The sequence below is a fragment of the Mobula birostris genome, chromosome 10 (assembly GCF_030028105.1).
Source record: "Mobula birostris isolate sMobBir1 chromosome 10, sMobBir1.hap1, whole genome shotgun sequence".
In the NCBI taxonomy this organism is placed as follows: Eukaryota; Metazoa; Chordata; class Chondrichthyes; order Myliobatiformes; family Myliobatidae; genus Mobula; species Mobula birostris.
The window spans coordinates 110,409,515-110,424,402 of NC_092379.1; the positions used below are offsets into that span (position 1 = coordinate 110,409,515).

General features: G+C 42.0%; 1 protein-coding gene across 2 annotated transcripts in view; it reads right to left on the reverse strand.

The window, feature by feature from the left end:
* LOC140204255 (uncharacterized protein C8orf48-like) overlaps nt 1-14,888 on the reverse strand; it is an 88,168-nt gene that overhangs the window by 67,874 nt on the left and 5,406 nt on the right. For both annotated transcript variants that reach the window (XM_072270818.1, XM_072270819.1), the window contains exon 3: nt 593-742. In XM_072270818.1, coding sequence (XP_072126919.1) covers nt 593-742 — 150 coding nt within the window. The remainder of the gene's footprint in view (nt 1-592; nt 743-14,888) is intronic.

Genomic DNA, 14,888 nt, shown 5'->3' on the forward strand with positions numbered 1-14,888 from the left:
ACAGAGACTTAAAATTTGAGGGCATAAGATTACGATGAAAGGGTAAAGAATTAGAGAGGTGATTTCTCCACATAGAGGATGATGGAACAAGCTGCCAAAAATGATGAGTACAATTATAATGTTTAGGAGTCATTTGAACAGGAAAGGTTTAGATGGATATGGTTTAAACGCAGGCAAATGGGTCTAGCTCAGAAAGATTCCTAGTCTGCATGGACGAGTTGACCAAAGGGTTGTTTCTATGTTGTAAACTCTATGAGAATGGGATGGCTTGATTCTCCATCTGTTGCCCATGATATATGTTTAGGTCCAATATTCATTTGTTTGTAAGAAGTTCCAGTTATGCTGGTCTCTATAACTAACTAGTTAACGTCTGTTTGGAGAAAATTTTATGCCGATGTCTATTTTTCTTAAACAGTAAGAATTTCTTCCAATAATCGACAGCTTTTACTGCCATGAGAACAAAAATCCAATAATATATCAAAAGTAAATCCATCCTTATCAATACAGAATACACGGCAAATAATGTGCTGTTTAAATTATTACCAAAGCAATGTGAAATTATGCGTTTGAACACTTTTCCCATACAGCTTACCGCCGCGGGACACTGCGCATTTTTCCTTTTGATGATGTGGAGCAGAAACAAATCTGTTACTGTTCAATACACCGAGGAGTTTTTCTACAAATTTTTCTTTCGCCAGTAGGTCTTCAGAGTCCTCATAGCATACAAGTTCTTCTTTTATTTCTAAGGATATTAAAAATAATAATTTTTTAAAAAGTTGACACAGAAACATAAGTTTATATCATGATACACAGATTGCTAGTGTTTCACACAAACTACTTCTTCTTTATCTGGACACTCTTAACATAGAGAAACGTTTCGAGCTATTCCACAAAAGGTGATCCAAAATTTGGGATGATGAAATAGATAAAGCAATGGTGAGGGGGGAAAAACAGAATAAGACAGAAGGATTTACAAGAGCAGTTCCAAAGGATAAAAGGAAAATGGCTGGAGACATGTGTGTACATAAGCAAGTGGATTTGAAGACACTGAATGGGATTCACAGTCGAAGGTGGCTGCAGAAATTAACTAAAAAAATTACACTACTGCTTTCATGTGAAAATTGGCTGCAAAGTTCATGACATCACAACAGTAACTACACTTGTGAAATACAGTATGCATTTGTGAAGAATATTAAAATGCATCCTATAAATGCAAGTCATTCTTTCAGGCTAGAAATAACCAAACCAATCATCTGATGAAGAACAAACACGAGAAAATCTGTAGATACTGGAAATCCAAAGCAACACACTCAAGGTGTTGGGGGAACTCAGGAGGCTAGGCAGCATCTATGGAAAAGAGTAAACAGTCGTCATTTTGGGCTCAGCCCAAAACATCGACTGTTTACTCTTTTCCATAGATGCTGCCTGGTCTGCTGAGTTCCTCCAGCATTTTGTGTGTGTTCCAGTTAATGAAGAATCGTTTTACAGGTGCTAGGTGTAGATCCATCCCCTCATATGCTTTTATGACTGAGTCAATGGTAGCTTGGAATACATACTCCATACACAGAGTCAAAGATTCATACAACAAAGAAATAGGCCCTTCCACCCACCAAATCTATGTCATTCTTTCAGGTTAGAAGTAACCAAACCACCCACCATTATGTACCAATCAACACTGATCCCCATTTATCAGCACTTGGTCGGTAGCCTATTATTCCTCGGTGATTCAAATGCTTTGCAAATGTCACAAGAGTATGTGCCTTTGCTAACTTCTCCAGCAGTGCATTCCAGACTTGAACCACCTTCTGGACGAAAAAAAAACTTCTGCCCTCTTTGCTTTGGATTATAGCTGACATGTCATTGTGAAGCCAGTATAAAATCAAGTTTCGCAGGTACCCAAATTAGAAAGTGGTGCTCCACAGTCACTCCCAGTTGATAGTCAAAAATTAAGGTGAGGCCATAGGAGGCCATGTACAGCAATTATTGTGGCTCCCTGAAAAACCTATAAACATTCAGACAAGCAACATTTATGCCACCGAAGTTCCAGGCAGTGGCCATCCCAACAAAAGAGTATTCAATGACATTACAGTTGCCATGTCCCACACCATTAATATGTGTCGTCTTCATTCAATATCCTGGAGCTAACCAGAAGCTTGATTGGACCAGGCCAAGGGCCACATATAGATCAGGCCAAGGGCTTAATACTGTGTAACAAATAACCCAACCCTGACAAAGCAGGAGCATGACAGAATAATATCTATTAATATCTATTTACCCCAATGAAGACAGCATCAACAACTCTCCAGATCCGGTTGCCACCCCCTTGGCTCCCAGACCATATCCCCAGCACCCCCTCTCCTTTTCTAGCCATTACACAAAAACTATAAAGAATTTTGCTTTACGATGCACAGCGAAAGAAACTAGAAACTGCAAATTCAAAGGGTCAGAGGGGCAGAGCTTAGGGTGATGGTGCCTAATGGCGCCTCCTTTGCTTGCAACTTCGGAAACTTTCTATCTTTGTTAACTTTTTTCCCCCTTTCAAGTTTCTTTTGAGGACTCTGACCTGGAGTTATACACTAGCTTTGGTTCTTTGCAGGAATGGGACCTGCGCTCAGGGCTTTTCGATATGTCAAGGATGTGGCCTGGGAGACTAGCGTGCCTCCAGGGTGCAGGATATTTGTGGTTCAATGAGACGGGCTGATTTCGAGACTAGTGCCACTGCCCGATGGGTCGTGGGAGTACATGGAAAATCAGAAGCAGTGAGCTGGCTACTGGCTATGTGCCCAGAAACTCGAGTTCTTTGGGCACAGAGCTCGGAAAAAGCAATACAACAGACTTTTAACACCATAAACCAGCGAGTTGTTTTGTTATGTCTCCCCTCTCACTATGAAACAGGGACACCTCTTTTTCCCTTAGTAGGGAGAGAGAGAGCCTGTGTATGTCAAATTACCGGGTGAACAAGTTGTCTTTGGGGTACTGCAAGTCTGTGTCTTTATTGATGCTTTGCTGCACGCTTGAGTGCTCAGTGGGGGGAGTTGGGATGGGGGTTTGGGGTTCTAACATTAACTGTCATTCATTCTTTGGAGCACTCCTCTGTTTTTGTGGATGTTTGTGAAGAAAAAGAATTGCAGGATGTATATTGTATAGATTTCTCTGACATTAAATATACCCACCGAAACCTATTGAAATTCAAAGCAGTGGCAAATAACTGCAAAAATTATTCAAATCTATTTAAAGCTACAAATAAAATTATCTCTTTAATTACAGTATAAACAACTTTCACCAACATTAATAGTCAACATTAGTATTTCATTAGTAGTCCAACTGTTCACTACTTCATTGCTTTTTCACCTTTCAATAAGACGGATGGGCTTGGTGCAGTGATATCCGCTTCTCAACATCAGACTAAATATCACTCAGAAGGAGTCTCAGATCCCCACTTCAATAATTTGCAGTCTGTTTCATTGCTTTGAAAGAAGTTGGGCATCTGTACTGTAACTTCGTACCACTAAATATGATGCTGGGAAGAAAATAAAGAACATCTTGACCTTTTTCCACAGCTCAGGATAGCACGGACATGATTTTTTTTAATACTTTATACTTTATTGTTGCCAAACAATTGATACTAGAACGTACAATCATCACAGCGATATTTGATTCTGCACTTCCCGCTTCCTGGATTACAAATCGATAGTAAATATTAAAAATTTAAATTATAAATCATAAATAGAAAATAGAAAATGGAAAGTAAGGTAGTGCAAAAAAAAACGAGAGGCAAGTCCGGGTATTTGGAGGGTACGGCCCAGATCCGGGTCAGGATCCGTTCAGCGGTCTTATCACAGTTGGAAAGAAGCTGTTCCCAAATCTGGCCGTATGAGTCTTCAAGCTCCTGAGCCTCCTCCCGGAGGGAAGAGGGACAAAAAGTGTGTTGGCTGGGTGGGTCGTGTCCTTGATTATCCTGGCAGCACTGTCCTGACAGCGTGCGGTGTAAAGTGAGTCCAAGGACGGAAGATTGGTTTGTGTGATGTGCTGTGCCATGTTCAGTCTTCTGCAGCTTCTTCCGGTCTTGGACAGGACAACTTCCATACCAGGTTGTGATGCACCCTAGAAGAATTAGAGGCGATTGCCCCGTCGCCTCTGATCTGGGCTGACATTTACGTGCTGGGCGGCACCTAATTAATTAGCTTGTTTACTTAGGCTTTTTTCTTAAAGATGGGCTGGGTGCATTCCGGCCACCACTGCATTCTTCGCGGCAATGTATCGGTCCGCGACCTGGAGGTTGGGGACCACTGGTCTAAGAGAACAATGGGTTAGCAAGAGACGAGGTGATTACATGATCATTGTAATTAATTATAAGGCTTTGAGGATCAATTGCTTATAATAAGTAACTAATTTCTTAAAATTAGCCTGTAATACCCCAGCTGCCCCTTTTACTAATGAGCACCACCCTACTGTCTTTATCTTTATCACCCCCTTAGAAACTCCCACCACCCACAGTGGGGTAATTCTCTCTCAGTTTGGGAACGCAGATCTAGAACTCTTGGCTTCATCCCTCCCCCTCCTGTCATCTCCTATCATTTCAAGTCTTCCCCTCCCCCTTTCAAATCTCTTACTATCTCTTTTTTCCATTAGTCCTGACGAAGGGTCTCAACCCAAACATCTACTGTATTTCTTCCTATAGATGCTGCCTGGCCTGCTGCATCCACCAGCATCTTGTGTGTTTCCAGAATGTGTAGCCTGTTTTAATAGCACCCTATAAACCACTCTAAATATTCATTTCCTCCAGCAATAGCACAATCCCTTGGTTATGAATCTATCTAACTTTGCTTTTACAAAACATTCAATGATTCTGAGTCCATGGCTCTTTGAGGTAAAGAATCCCAAATTCATCACTCCAGAGAGAAAAAACCTTATGTCTTTTAAGGTCTTAAACACAAACCTGTCATGTGATCAGTGCTGAAGATTAGAGCACCCTGTACTTCTCAGCCACACTACCTTTTGAAAAATGGATCAGACAGACAGCCCCTGGTTTTTGTACTTCATACCATGGGTCCCAACGGTCAAAACAATATAAAGCTTTCAGGTCAGAAGACTGCAGTATTGATCTCTCTGCCTAGACTCACGCAGAGAGAATAGCTGCATGGCACAGAGGTTTGCTGACCTATAAAACCATGCCCCAGGAGGAGACCATGCCTTCCGGTGAATAGAGAAGGAAATTAGAAATTAGAAAAAGAATGAATGTGGTTCTGTTCTGTACATTTTTGATTGCTATTTCTTAAGTGCTAATAATATAGGAAACTGGCTCACAAGAATTAATAAGCCTGAGGAAATCAGGATGGCGAATTAACATTCATAGCTCAATTGTCTGTTGCAATGACCATCTCAGTTAATGAGAATTTGCTTTTTAAAACAAACACTCTCAGTACTCTGGGAAATGTTCAGAAATGATTGAAAATAATAGTAAATAATGTTTAAACATTTTGTTCATGCCCACCTGAGCTTCACTCAGGTTCTATTTCCATTGTGTCAGCAACTCTCCAGTGTCTACTCAAATTATTCTTAAATTGAAACTGCTGGCTCCCAATTCAGTGCTGATGGTGACTTAAGTGGGTTTGATCTTATACTCACCCAATGAGTGCTTTCCAGCAAGACTCACTAGATAATGATCATTAGTTCTGTTCTCAGTCTATGCTAGACAGGATGATTTCAACCACACAACAGTAAAGAGCAGTACAAATGTCCTCAGCACATGGACAGGCAAGTGTGGAAGTCATCCAATGTTCATCTGCGAATATTGGCTAAAGGTATTTACTGTATTAGTTCTATTGTTGAAAGATCTTTTAAATGAGGCAACTATCTAACAGCGCTTGATATGCAGACATCCCACCCCTCCCGGAAGATCCGGGAGTTTCCCACATATCGATAGTGGCTCCCTGACGCCCGGAAATTACATACAATATCCCGGAAATAGATTTTTTTGAGAGCGAGAGGGAGAGGGAGAGCGAGCATCCTGATTGGTCTCTCTTCATGCTAAGAGTGGTCCCCAACCACCGGGGAAATAATATGATTTGGCGATATGAAACGATATGAGTCATTTGCACCTTTCCTCATTCCCTGTCATACACTGTTGAATTCAAACGCACGCGAGGTCATTACCCACGCATCATTCATGTCAGCGCGGAAAAAAGATCAACTCCTCAAGCTTGTAAATGACGGTGGGCTGAAAAGTATGTTTGACATAACATCTCTGCCAGCATTCTGGATCAAAGTCAAGGCTAAATATCCTGAGATAGCCACGAAAGCACTGAAAACGTTGCTTCCATTTCCAATATCATATCACTGCGAAACGGAGTTTTCTGCAATGAATACAACGAAAACTAAATTGCGGAATAGACTGGACATAAAGAACCCCCCTCGAGTATCGCTGTCTCCCATCACCCCTCGATGGCACTGTCTTGTTGCAGGATAACAAGCCCAGGGCTCCCACTGATTCAGCAATATTGGTGTGTTGCAATGATTTTATATGTTCATACAAGGAAAATATGCGCTGTCTGTTTAATATCCAAACTTTACCTAAAATGTTATGATGCTATTGACTTATCACCTATATTCCGGTTGTGATTAACATCCCCCCCAACCCGCGGTCGGCCGGTCTGCAAGAATATTGTCAATATTAAACCGGTCTGCGGTGCAAAAGATGTTGGGGACCCCTGCTAAGTAGACCTATCAGTTTTCTCTGTAGGCGGGCTTTACAGTTGACCTCAAAAATAATGACAGTGTTGCTCGCTGCACTGTTTGCAACAGTGACTTTTCTATTGCCCATGGTGGGTTAAAATGTAAAAGACACGTTGAGGTGAGTTTACAGCATAGCTAACGTTATTTAAACTAGCTGGCTAGCTGCTAAGAAGCTACGCTATTGATGTCCTACGTGATGAGCCCAAGCTCCCTGTAGACTTGCTTAAAGTTGTAATAGAATAAACATGATAATATAAGTACATATTTTAATGTCACATTTGCTGCATATACCCAACTTGGTTTACAGATTAGACAAAATCACTAAACAAAGTATTACATACACCCTCGGAGGTCGACGGGCAGGGGGGGGGCGGGATATGGTGTTGCAGGGGGGTGGGGGTGCTACCTCCCTGAAGTGATGGTGATACCTCTCTGAAACGAGTTTTTGCAGGGTGGGATGTCTGGATATGTATGTAATCATGCATTGAATAGAAAATGATACTCCTGTAGAGTAAATACAGTAAAAAAAAAGGAGAAAAAATACTTTTGGAAGAAGTTATCTTATATCATGAATTCCCACTAACCTACCCCTTCATACCCTCAACCATCACAACCATCAATTTATTATTTCTTGTCAGTTATGTTATGTACAGACACTCCTAAATCAGAACCAGAAAATCAATTATTTCATTCTCCTTCACGCTTATTAAACAACCTTGAATTAAAATACGCAAACACGAGGAATTCTGCAGATGCTTGAATTAAAATAAGCTTCTTTCCCACCCTAGATAATCCTCAGAATCTACAGTTCAACAGCCTCCTAGTTATATTGATCTTCTACACCTTCTTCAAAAGGACCTCAGTTGTTATATATAATGATAGCTAACCCACCACTGTGGTTTATGACCACAAAAACTACGTTCGAATGCAGAAAGGTTGTAATTACTGGGTAGATTAGATTATTGAGTAGACTGGTCTCAATAACTGCACAAAAGATAAAAAAAAACACTGAATAAATAACTCAGCAGGCTAAAAGCAGCATTTCTTTCTTTTTCAATATTTTTATTAATTACTTGCATAGACGAATACAGAATTCATGTTATTATGGAAACAGAAACAAGATTGAATTTCCCCATAACTATGTATAGTATAATATTGAAAAGGTATATTTTTTCTAATCTAAAGCAAAATCAAAACCCCATAACAAAATAGAAAAAAAAGAGAAAAAAAAACAGAAAAAAGCTGTTTGGTTAAAAGAAAAAAAAAATCTGACATATAGTCATAAATTCAAACATATAATAGCCATCATCATTGCTGACCAAATCGTAAATTGTGAAAGTAGTTCTAAAAAGGTCCCCATAATGTGAAAAAATCTTGTCTAGGTATAGAAATAGAACACCTAATCTTCTCCAGATTTAAACATGACATAACATCAATCAACCAATGGGCATGAGTAGGCGGAGCAGCATCTTTCCATTTAAACAACAAAACACTTCTGGCCAAAAGAGAAATAAAAGCCAAAATATGCAAATCATTCGGCTTAAGAGTAAAATCATTTCCTCCAACAATGCCAAACAAGGCAGTCAGAGGGTTGGGTTTAAGGTTTACTTTAAAAAGCTCCAAGAAGCAGCATTTCAAAGATTAGTAACTGCAAATGTGCACTCTTGTTGATAAGAATCTTATTAGCATGTTGTATCCTAGTACTGACAGCGCTAGATTACTCCATTATCATTACCAATTGGGCATAAACTGCTAGGCACATACTTAATTGGAAAACTGAATAGCCTGTGTCTACTTCCTCTAGAATAGAGATGATCGAGGAATTACCTAATAGACCACCTTTTCAAATTAAGGGTAAAATTGATGTAGATGAAATGCTTCCACTTGAGAGGGATTCCAAAATCAGAAACTATTAAAAGAGAAGCTAGTAAGATATTCAAGAGAAACTTTTTAACCCAGAAAATGATTAGAACATCAAACTTGCTATAAAATTTGGTCATGTTTTTGAGAAGAATTTGATAAACATGAGCAAAAATGCAATAGGAGGACATGCAAAAAGGATTAGGTGAATTTGAGTGGGAGTTGCCTTAATCACCTAAACAGACAGCTTACATCAAATGGTTTGTTTCAATGTTGTATTTCTATTAATTTTATCTAATGCTCCCTTATTTTTTGAGACAAATCTCATTCTCTCCACTCTCCAGAAATAAAAGAGAGTATTAATACCATCAAAGCATTACTACCCTACTACTCTATCCTCAGGCAAACTACATCTGAAACCATGCAACATTCATATTACACAAGTTCATCCACAAGACAGTCTTAATTCCTGAAAACCTGCAGTCAGTTAGTTACACACATCAAAGTTGCTGGTGAACGCAGCAGGCCAGGCAGCATCTGAATGGAAGAGGTGCAGTCGACGTTTCAGGCCGAGACCCTTCGTCAGGACTAACTGAAGGAAGAGTGAGTAAGGGATTTGAAAGTTGGAGGGGGAGGGGGAGATCCAGTTAGTTAGTTCGTTCTCGTGTTTTTTCTCTTTTTTCTCTCTCTGCTATGATCCTTTGTGTTGCTGCCTTAGTGTATATTTGAAGACCTGTGTCATTCTTTCCTAATATATTTGTTCGATTTATATTTGTGCTCCTCCATTTAATGCCAGTATACATTTCTTCTGTTCCCCTCTAACTTTTAGCATGACCTCTCGTGCACAATACTATTGATCCAATTGAACCAATTGCTAGATATGGACACAAGTGCCTATTAGTTTTAACTGGTAGAAATACTAATCCACATCAATTGCAGTTACCATCTATCCTTGCCTGACCAGTTTCATAAAAGATGAATAGTAATACCACAGAATTCTTCTTTAACCAGCTCCATTGGCCCTCTCCTGTGTTGTTCCCTTAGAGTTTTGCCTATTTTTTAAAAATTAACATAATGTATAAACTGAACATGTGCTGAATACAGTTGCTTTATTCTGTTGGTTTCTGTATCATAAATGGTCACAAGTAAAAATTGAGAAATAACTATGAAGACTAGTCACAAACCCCAAATTATGGGGAGTGGATTATATTCCAAGGAAACAGTTAATTAAGGGCAAGACCGTTAAGTGTTGATGAGCAGAAGAATCTTGGGGTCCAAGTTCATAGCTCCCTCAAAGTAGCTATGCAAGTTGATTGGGGTGGGGGGGGGGGGGTAGGAGGGCACATGACATGTTTGCCTTTATTAGTTGAGGTACTGAATTCAAAAGCCAGGAAGTAATGTTACAGTTTTATAAAACTCTAGTCAGGCCACTTCTGGAGTAATGCATACAGTTCTGCTCGCCCCATTATAGGAAGGATGTCAGGGCTTTGGAGAGGGAGCAGAAAAGGTTTATCATGATGCTACCTGGATTAGAGAGTATGGTGTATTAACGAGAGGTTGGACAAACTTGGGTTGTTTTCTCTAGAGCGGTGGAGGCTGAGGGGAGATCTGATAGAGGTTTAAAAGATTATGAGAGGCATAGATATCGGAGACGGTATCTTTTTCCCCAAAGTTGAAATGCCTAATACCAGAGGCTGTATATTTAAGGTGAGAAGGGGTAATTTTAAATGAGATGTGAGAGGCAAGTTTTTTACACAGAGAGTATTGGGTGGCTGTCATGCACTGCCTGTGGAGGTGGTAGAAGCAGATACATTAGGAGCTTTCAAGAGACATTTAGAAATGCACATGAATGTGAGGAAAGTGGAAGGATATGGACATTGTGTAAGCATTAGTTCAGTTGGCCATTTGACTACTAATTCATTTGCTTCAGCACAACATTGTGGGCCAAGGACCTGTTCCTACGCTGCACTGTTATTTTTTTTTGTAATACAAACTCATGATACCTATTCATGCATCAAGAAACGCATACAACATGCTGTTGGAACTCAGCAGTCCAGGCAGTATCTATGGAAAAAAGTACAGTCGACGTTTCAGTCTGAAACCCTTCGGCAGGACTGGAGAAAAAATGCTGAGGAGTAGATTTGAAAGGTGGGGGCAGGGGAGTGAGAAACACCAGGTGATAGGTAAAACTTTGAGGGGGAGGGGTGAAGTAAAGAGCTAGAAAATTGATTGGTTAAAGAGACAGAAGGCCATGGAAGAAAGAAAAAGGGGGGAGGAGTACCAGAGGGAGGCGATGGAGGGGCAAGGAGATACCATGCGAGAGGCAAAAGGGGATGGGAAATAGAGAAAGGGGGTGGGTGCGGGCTGGGGGGAGGCATTACTGGAGGTTTGACAAATCGATGTTCATGCCATCAGATTGGAGGCTACCCAAACGAAATGTGATGTGTTGTTCCTCCAACCTAAGTATGGCCTTATCACGATAGTTGAGGAGGCCATCGATGGATATATCGGAATGGGAATGGGAAGAGGAATTAAAATGTGTGGCCACTGGGAGATCCCACTTGTTCTGGCGGATGGAGCGTAGATGTTCGGCGAAACGGTCTCCCAATCTATGTCGGGTCTCACTAATATACAGGAGGCCACACCGGGAGCACCAAACACAGTATATGACCCCAACAGATTCATAGGTGAAGTGTCACCTCACCCAGAAGGACTGCTTGGGGCCCTAAATGGTAATGAGGGAGGAAGTGTAGCACTTGTTTCGCTTGCCAGCAGTGAAATCAGTGGGGAGGGACGAATGGACAAGGGAGTCGCATAGGGAGTAATTCCTGCGGAAAGCAGTAAGTGGGGAGGAGGGAAAGGTGTTTGGTGGTGGAATCCAGTTGGAGGTGGTGGAAGTTTAGAGAGTTATGTGCTGGATGCAGATTGGGAGACTGCTTCGCTGAACAGACACAGATTGGGAGACCGCTTCGCAGAGCATCTACACTTCCTCCGCCAGAACAAGAAGGATCTCCCAGTGGCCACCCATTTTAATTCCACTTCCCATTCAATATGTTCATCCATGGCCTCCTCCACTGTCGTGATAAGGCCACACTTAGGTTGGAGGAACACCATCTTACAGAGCATAGAACATAGAAAACCTACAGCACAACACAGGCCCTTCAGCCCACAAAACTGTGCCAAACATGTCCTTACCTTAGAACTTACCTACGGTTACCCATAGCCCTCTATTTTTCTAAGCTCCATATACCTATCCAGGAGTCTCTTAAAAGACCCTATCGTATCTGCCTCCACCACTGTCACCAGCAGCCCATTCTACGCACTCACCACTCTCTGCGTAAAAAAACTTATCCCTGACATTTCCTCTGTACCTATTTCCAAGCACCTTAAAACTGTGCCCTCTCATGCTAGCCATTTCAGCCCTGGGTGAAAAGCCTCTGACTATCCACACGATCAATGCCTCTTATCATCTTATACACCTCTATCAGGTCACCTCTCATCCTCCATCGCTCCAAGGAGAAAAGGCCGAGTTCACTCAACCTATTCTCATAAGGCATGCTCCCTAATCCAGGCAACATCCTTGTAAACACAAACACGAGGAATTCTGCAGATGCTGGGAATTCAAGCAACACACATCAAAGTTGCTGGTGAACGCAGCAGGCCAGGCAGCATCTCTAGGAAGAGGTGCAGTTGACGTTTTGGGCCGAGACCCTTCGTCAGGACTAACTGAAGGGAGAGCTAGTAAGAGATTTGAAAGTGGGAGGGGGAGGGGGAGATCCAAAATGATAGGAAAAGACAGGAGGGGGAGGGATGGAGCCAAGAGCTGGACAGGTGATTGGCAAAAGGGATATGAGAGGATCATGGGACAGGAGGCCCAGGGAGAAGGAAAAGGGGGAGGGGGGGAAAACCCAGAGGATGGGCAAGGGGTATAGTCAGGGGGACAGAGGGAGAAAAAGGAGAGAGAGAGAAAGAATGTATGTATATAAATAAATAACGGATGGGGTAAGAGAGGGAGGTGGAGTATTAGCAGAAGTTAGAGATGTCAATGTTCATGCCATCAGGTTGGAGACGGAATATAAGGTGTTGTTCCTCCAACCTGAGTGTGGCTTCATCTTTACAGTAGAGGAGGCTGTGGATAGACATATCAGAATGGGAATGGGATGTGGAATTAAAATGTGTGGCCACTGTGAGATCCTGCTTTCTCTGGCGGACACAGCGTAGGTGTTCAGCAAAATGATCTCCCAGTCTGCGTCAGGTCTCGCCAATATATAGAAAGCCACATCAGGAGCACCGGACATAGTATATCACCCCTGCCAACTCACAGGTGAAGTGTCGCCTCACCTGGAAGGACTGTCTGGGGCCCTGAATGGTGGTAAGGGAGGAAGTGTAAGGGCATGTGTAGCACTTGTTCTGCTTACAAGGATAAGTGCCAGGAGGGAGATCAGTGGGGAGGGATGGGGGGGACAAATGGACAAGGGAGTCGCGTAGGGAGCGACCCTGCAGAAAGCAGAGTAGGGAGGGAAAGATGTGCTTAGTGGTGGGATCCCGTTGGAGGTGGCGGAAGTTACGGAGAATAATATGTTGGACCCGGAGGCTGGGGGGGTGGTAGGTGAGGACCAGGGGAACCCTATTCCTAGTGGGGTGGAGGGAGGATGGAGTGAGAGCAGATGTGCGTGAAATGGGGGAGATGCATTTGAGAGCAGAGTTGATAGTGGAGGAAGGGATGTCCCTTTCTTTAAAAAAGGAGGACATCTCCCTCGTCCTGAGAGCAGATGCGGCGGAGACTGAGGAATGGCAAGAAGGGGATGGCATAATCTCCTCTGAGCTCTTTCTATGGTTTCCACATCAGTGAGGCAACCAGAACTGCGACTCCAAGTGGGGTCTGACCAGGGTCCTATATAGCTGCAACATTACCTCTCGGCTCCTGAACTCAATCCCACGATTGATGAAGGCCAATGCACCGTATGCCTTCTTAACCACAGAGTCAACCTGCGCAGCAGCTTTGAGTGTCCTATGGACTCGGACCCCAAGATCCCTCTGATTCTCCATACTGCCAAGAGTCTTACCACTAATGCTATATTCTGCCATCATATTTGACCTACCAAAATGAACCACCTCACACTTATCGGAGTTTGGGTTGCCTCCAACCTGATGGCATGAACATCGATGTCTCAAACGTCCAGAAATACCTCCCCCCACCCCCCCATCACTATTTCCCATCCCCTTTTCCCCCTCTCATGTAATCTCCTTGCCCACCCATTACCTCCCACTGGTGGTCCTCACCCCCTCCCCTTTTGCTTTCTTCCACGGCCTTTGGTCTCTTTCATCGATCAACTTCCTAGCACTTTGCTTCATCGCTCCCCCTCCAAGTTTCACCTATTGCCTGGTGTTTCTCTCTCCCCCTCCCTCATCTTTCAAATCTACTCCTCAGCTTTTTTTTTTTCCCCAGTCCTGCCAAAGGATTTCAGCCCAAAGTATCGACTGAGCTTTTTTCCATAGATGCTGCCTGGCCTGCTGAGTTCCTCCAGCATTTTGTGTGTGTGGTTTGGATTTCCAGCATCTACAGATTTTCTCTTGTTCATGCATCAAGAAATGTGTGTTTGAAAAAGATCTAAATTTTGTATAGTTTTTTTTCCCTAATAAATTTTATAAGAACAAATATTTATTCCATATCTCAGAGTTTTCAGTGATGATTTGTGAATTCTAAAAAGGTAGATTTCCATTTATCTGCCATAATGTGGGGGTTGCCGACCATTATACACAAGAACATTGTTAATATTACAGTTAAAAACTAACATTTGTTCAAATAACAAAAACGTATTATTAGGTTCAAAATTCAATTGATACATGTACATTATGAATGCATTCAAACTTATATGACAGGTGAAAAAATGTGAAAAAAACAGCCAGAAAAATGCATTCCCTTGTGTGGCTGCAAATTTACAAGTTAATTGCTGCACAATTTCACAGATATTTTAACAGTGTATTCTAAAGGCGGCTAGACTAAATGATGTCAATGTCTGTTGGGAAGGGCTGGGTTTCAAGTTGAGGACATTTGGCAATTACAATGATTGATAATTTGAAGGTGAAGTTGGCACTCTGGTGGTGACTGAATAATTGGTTTTCACTATAGAATCTGGAAGGTTGAAGACAGAAATGGTCAGGAGTGAAGACACCTGGAATTTATTAGTATGTAAGTATTCTGATTATTATCATAGATAGTAACATGCCATTCGATTTTTGGGGAAGCTTGAGTGAACTGTGCTAACGCTGGGAAATAAACTGTTCTAGAT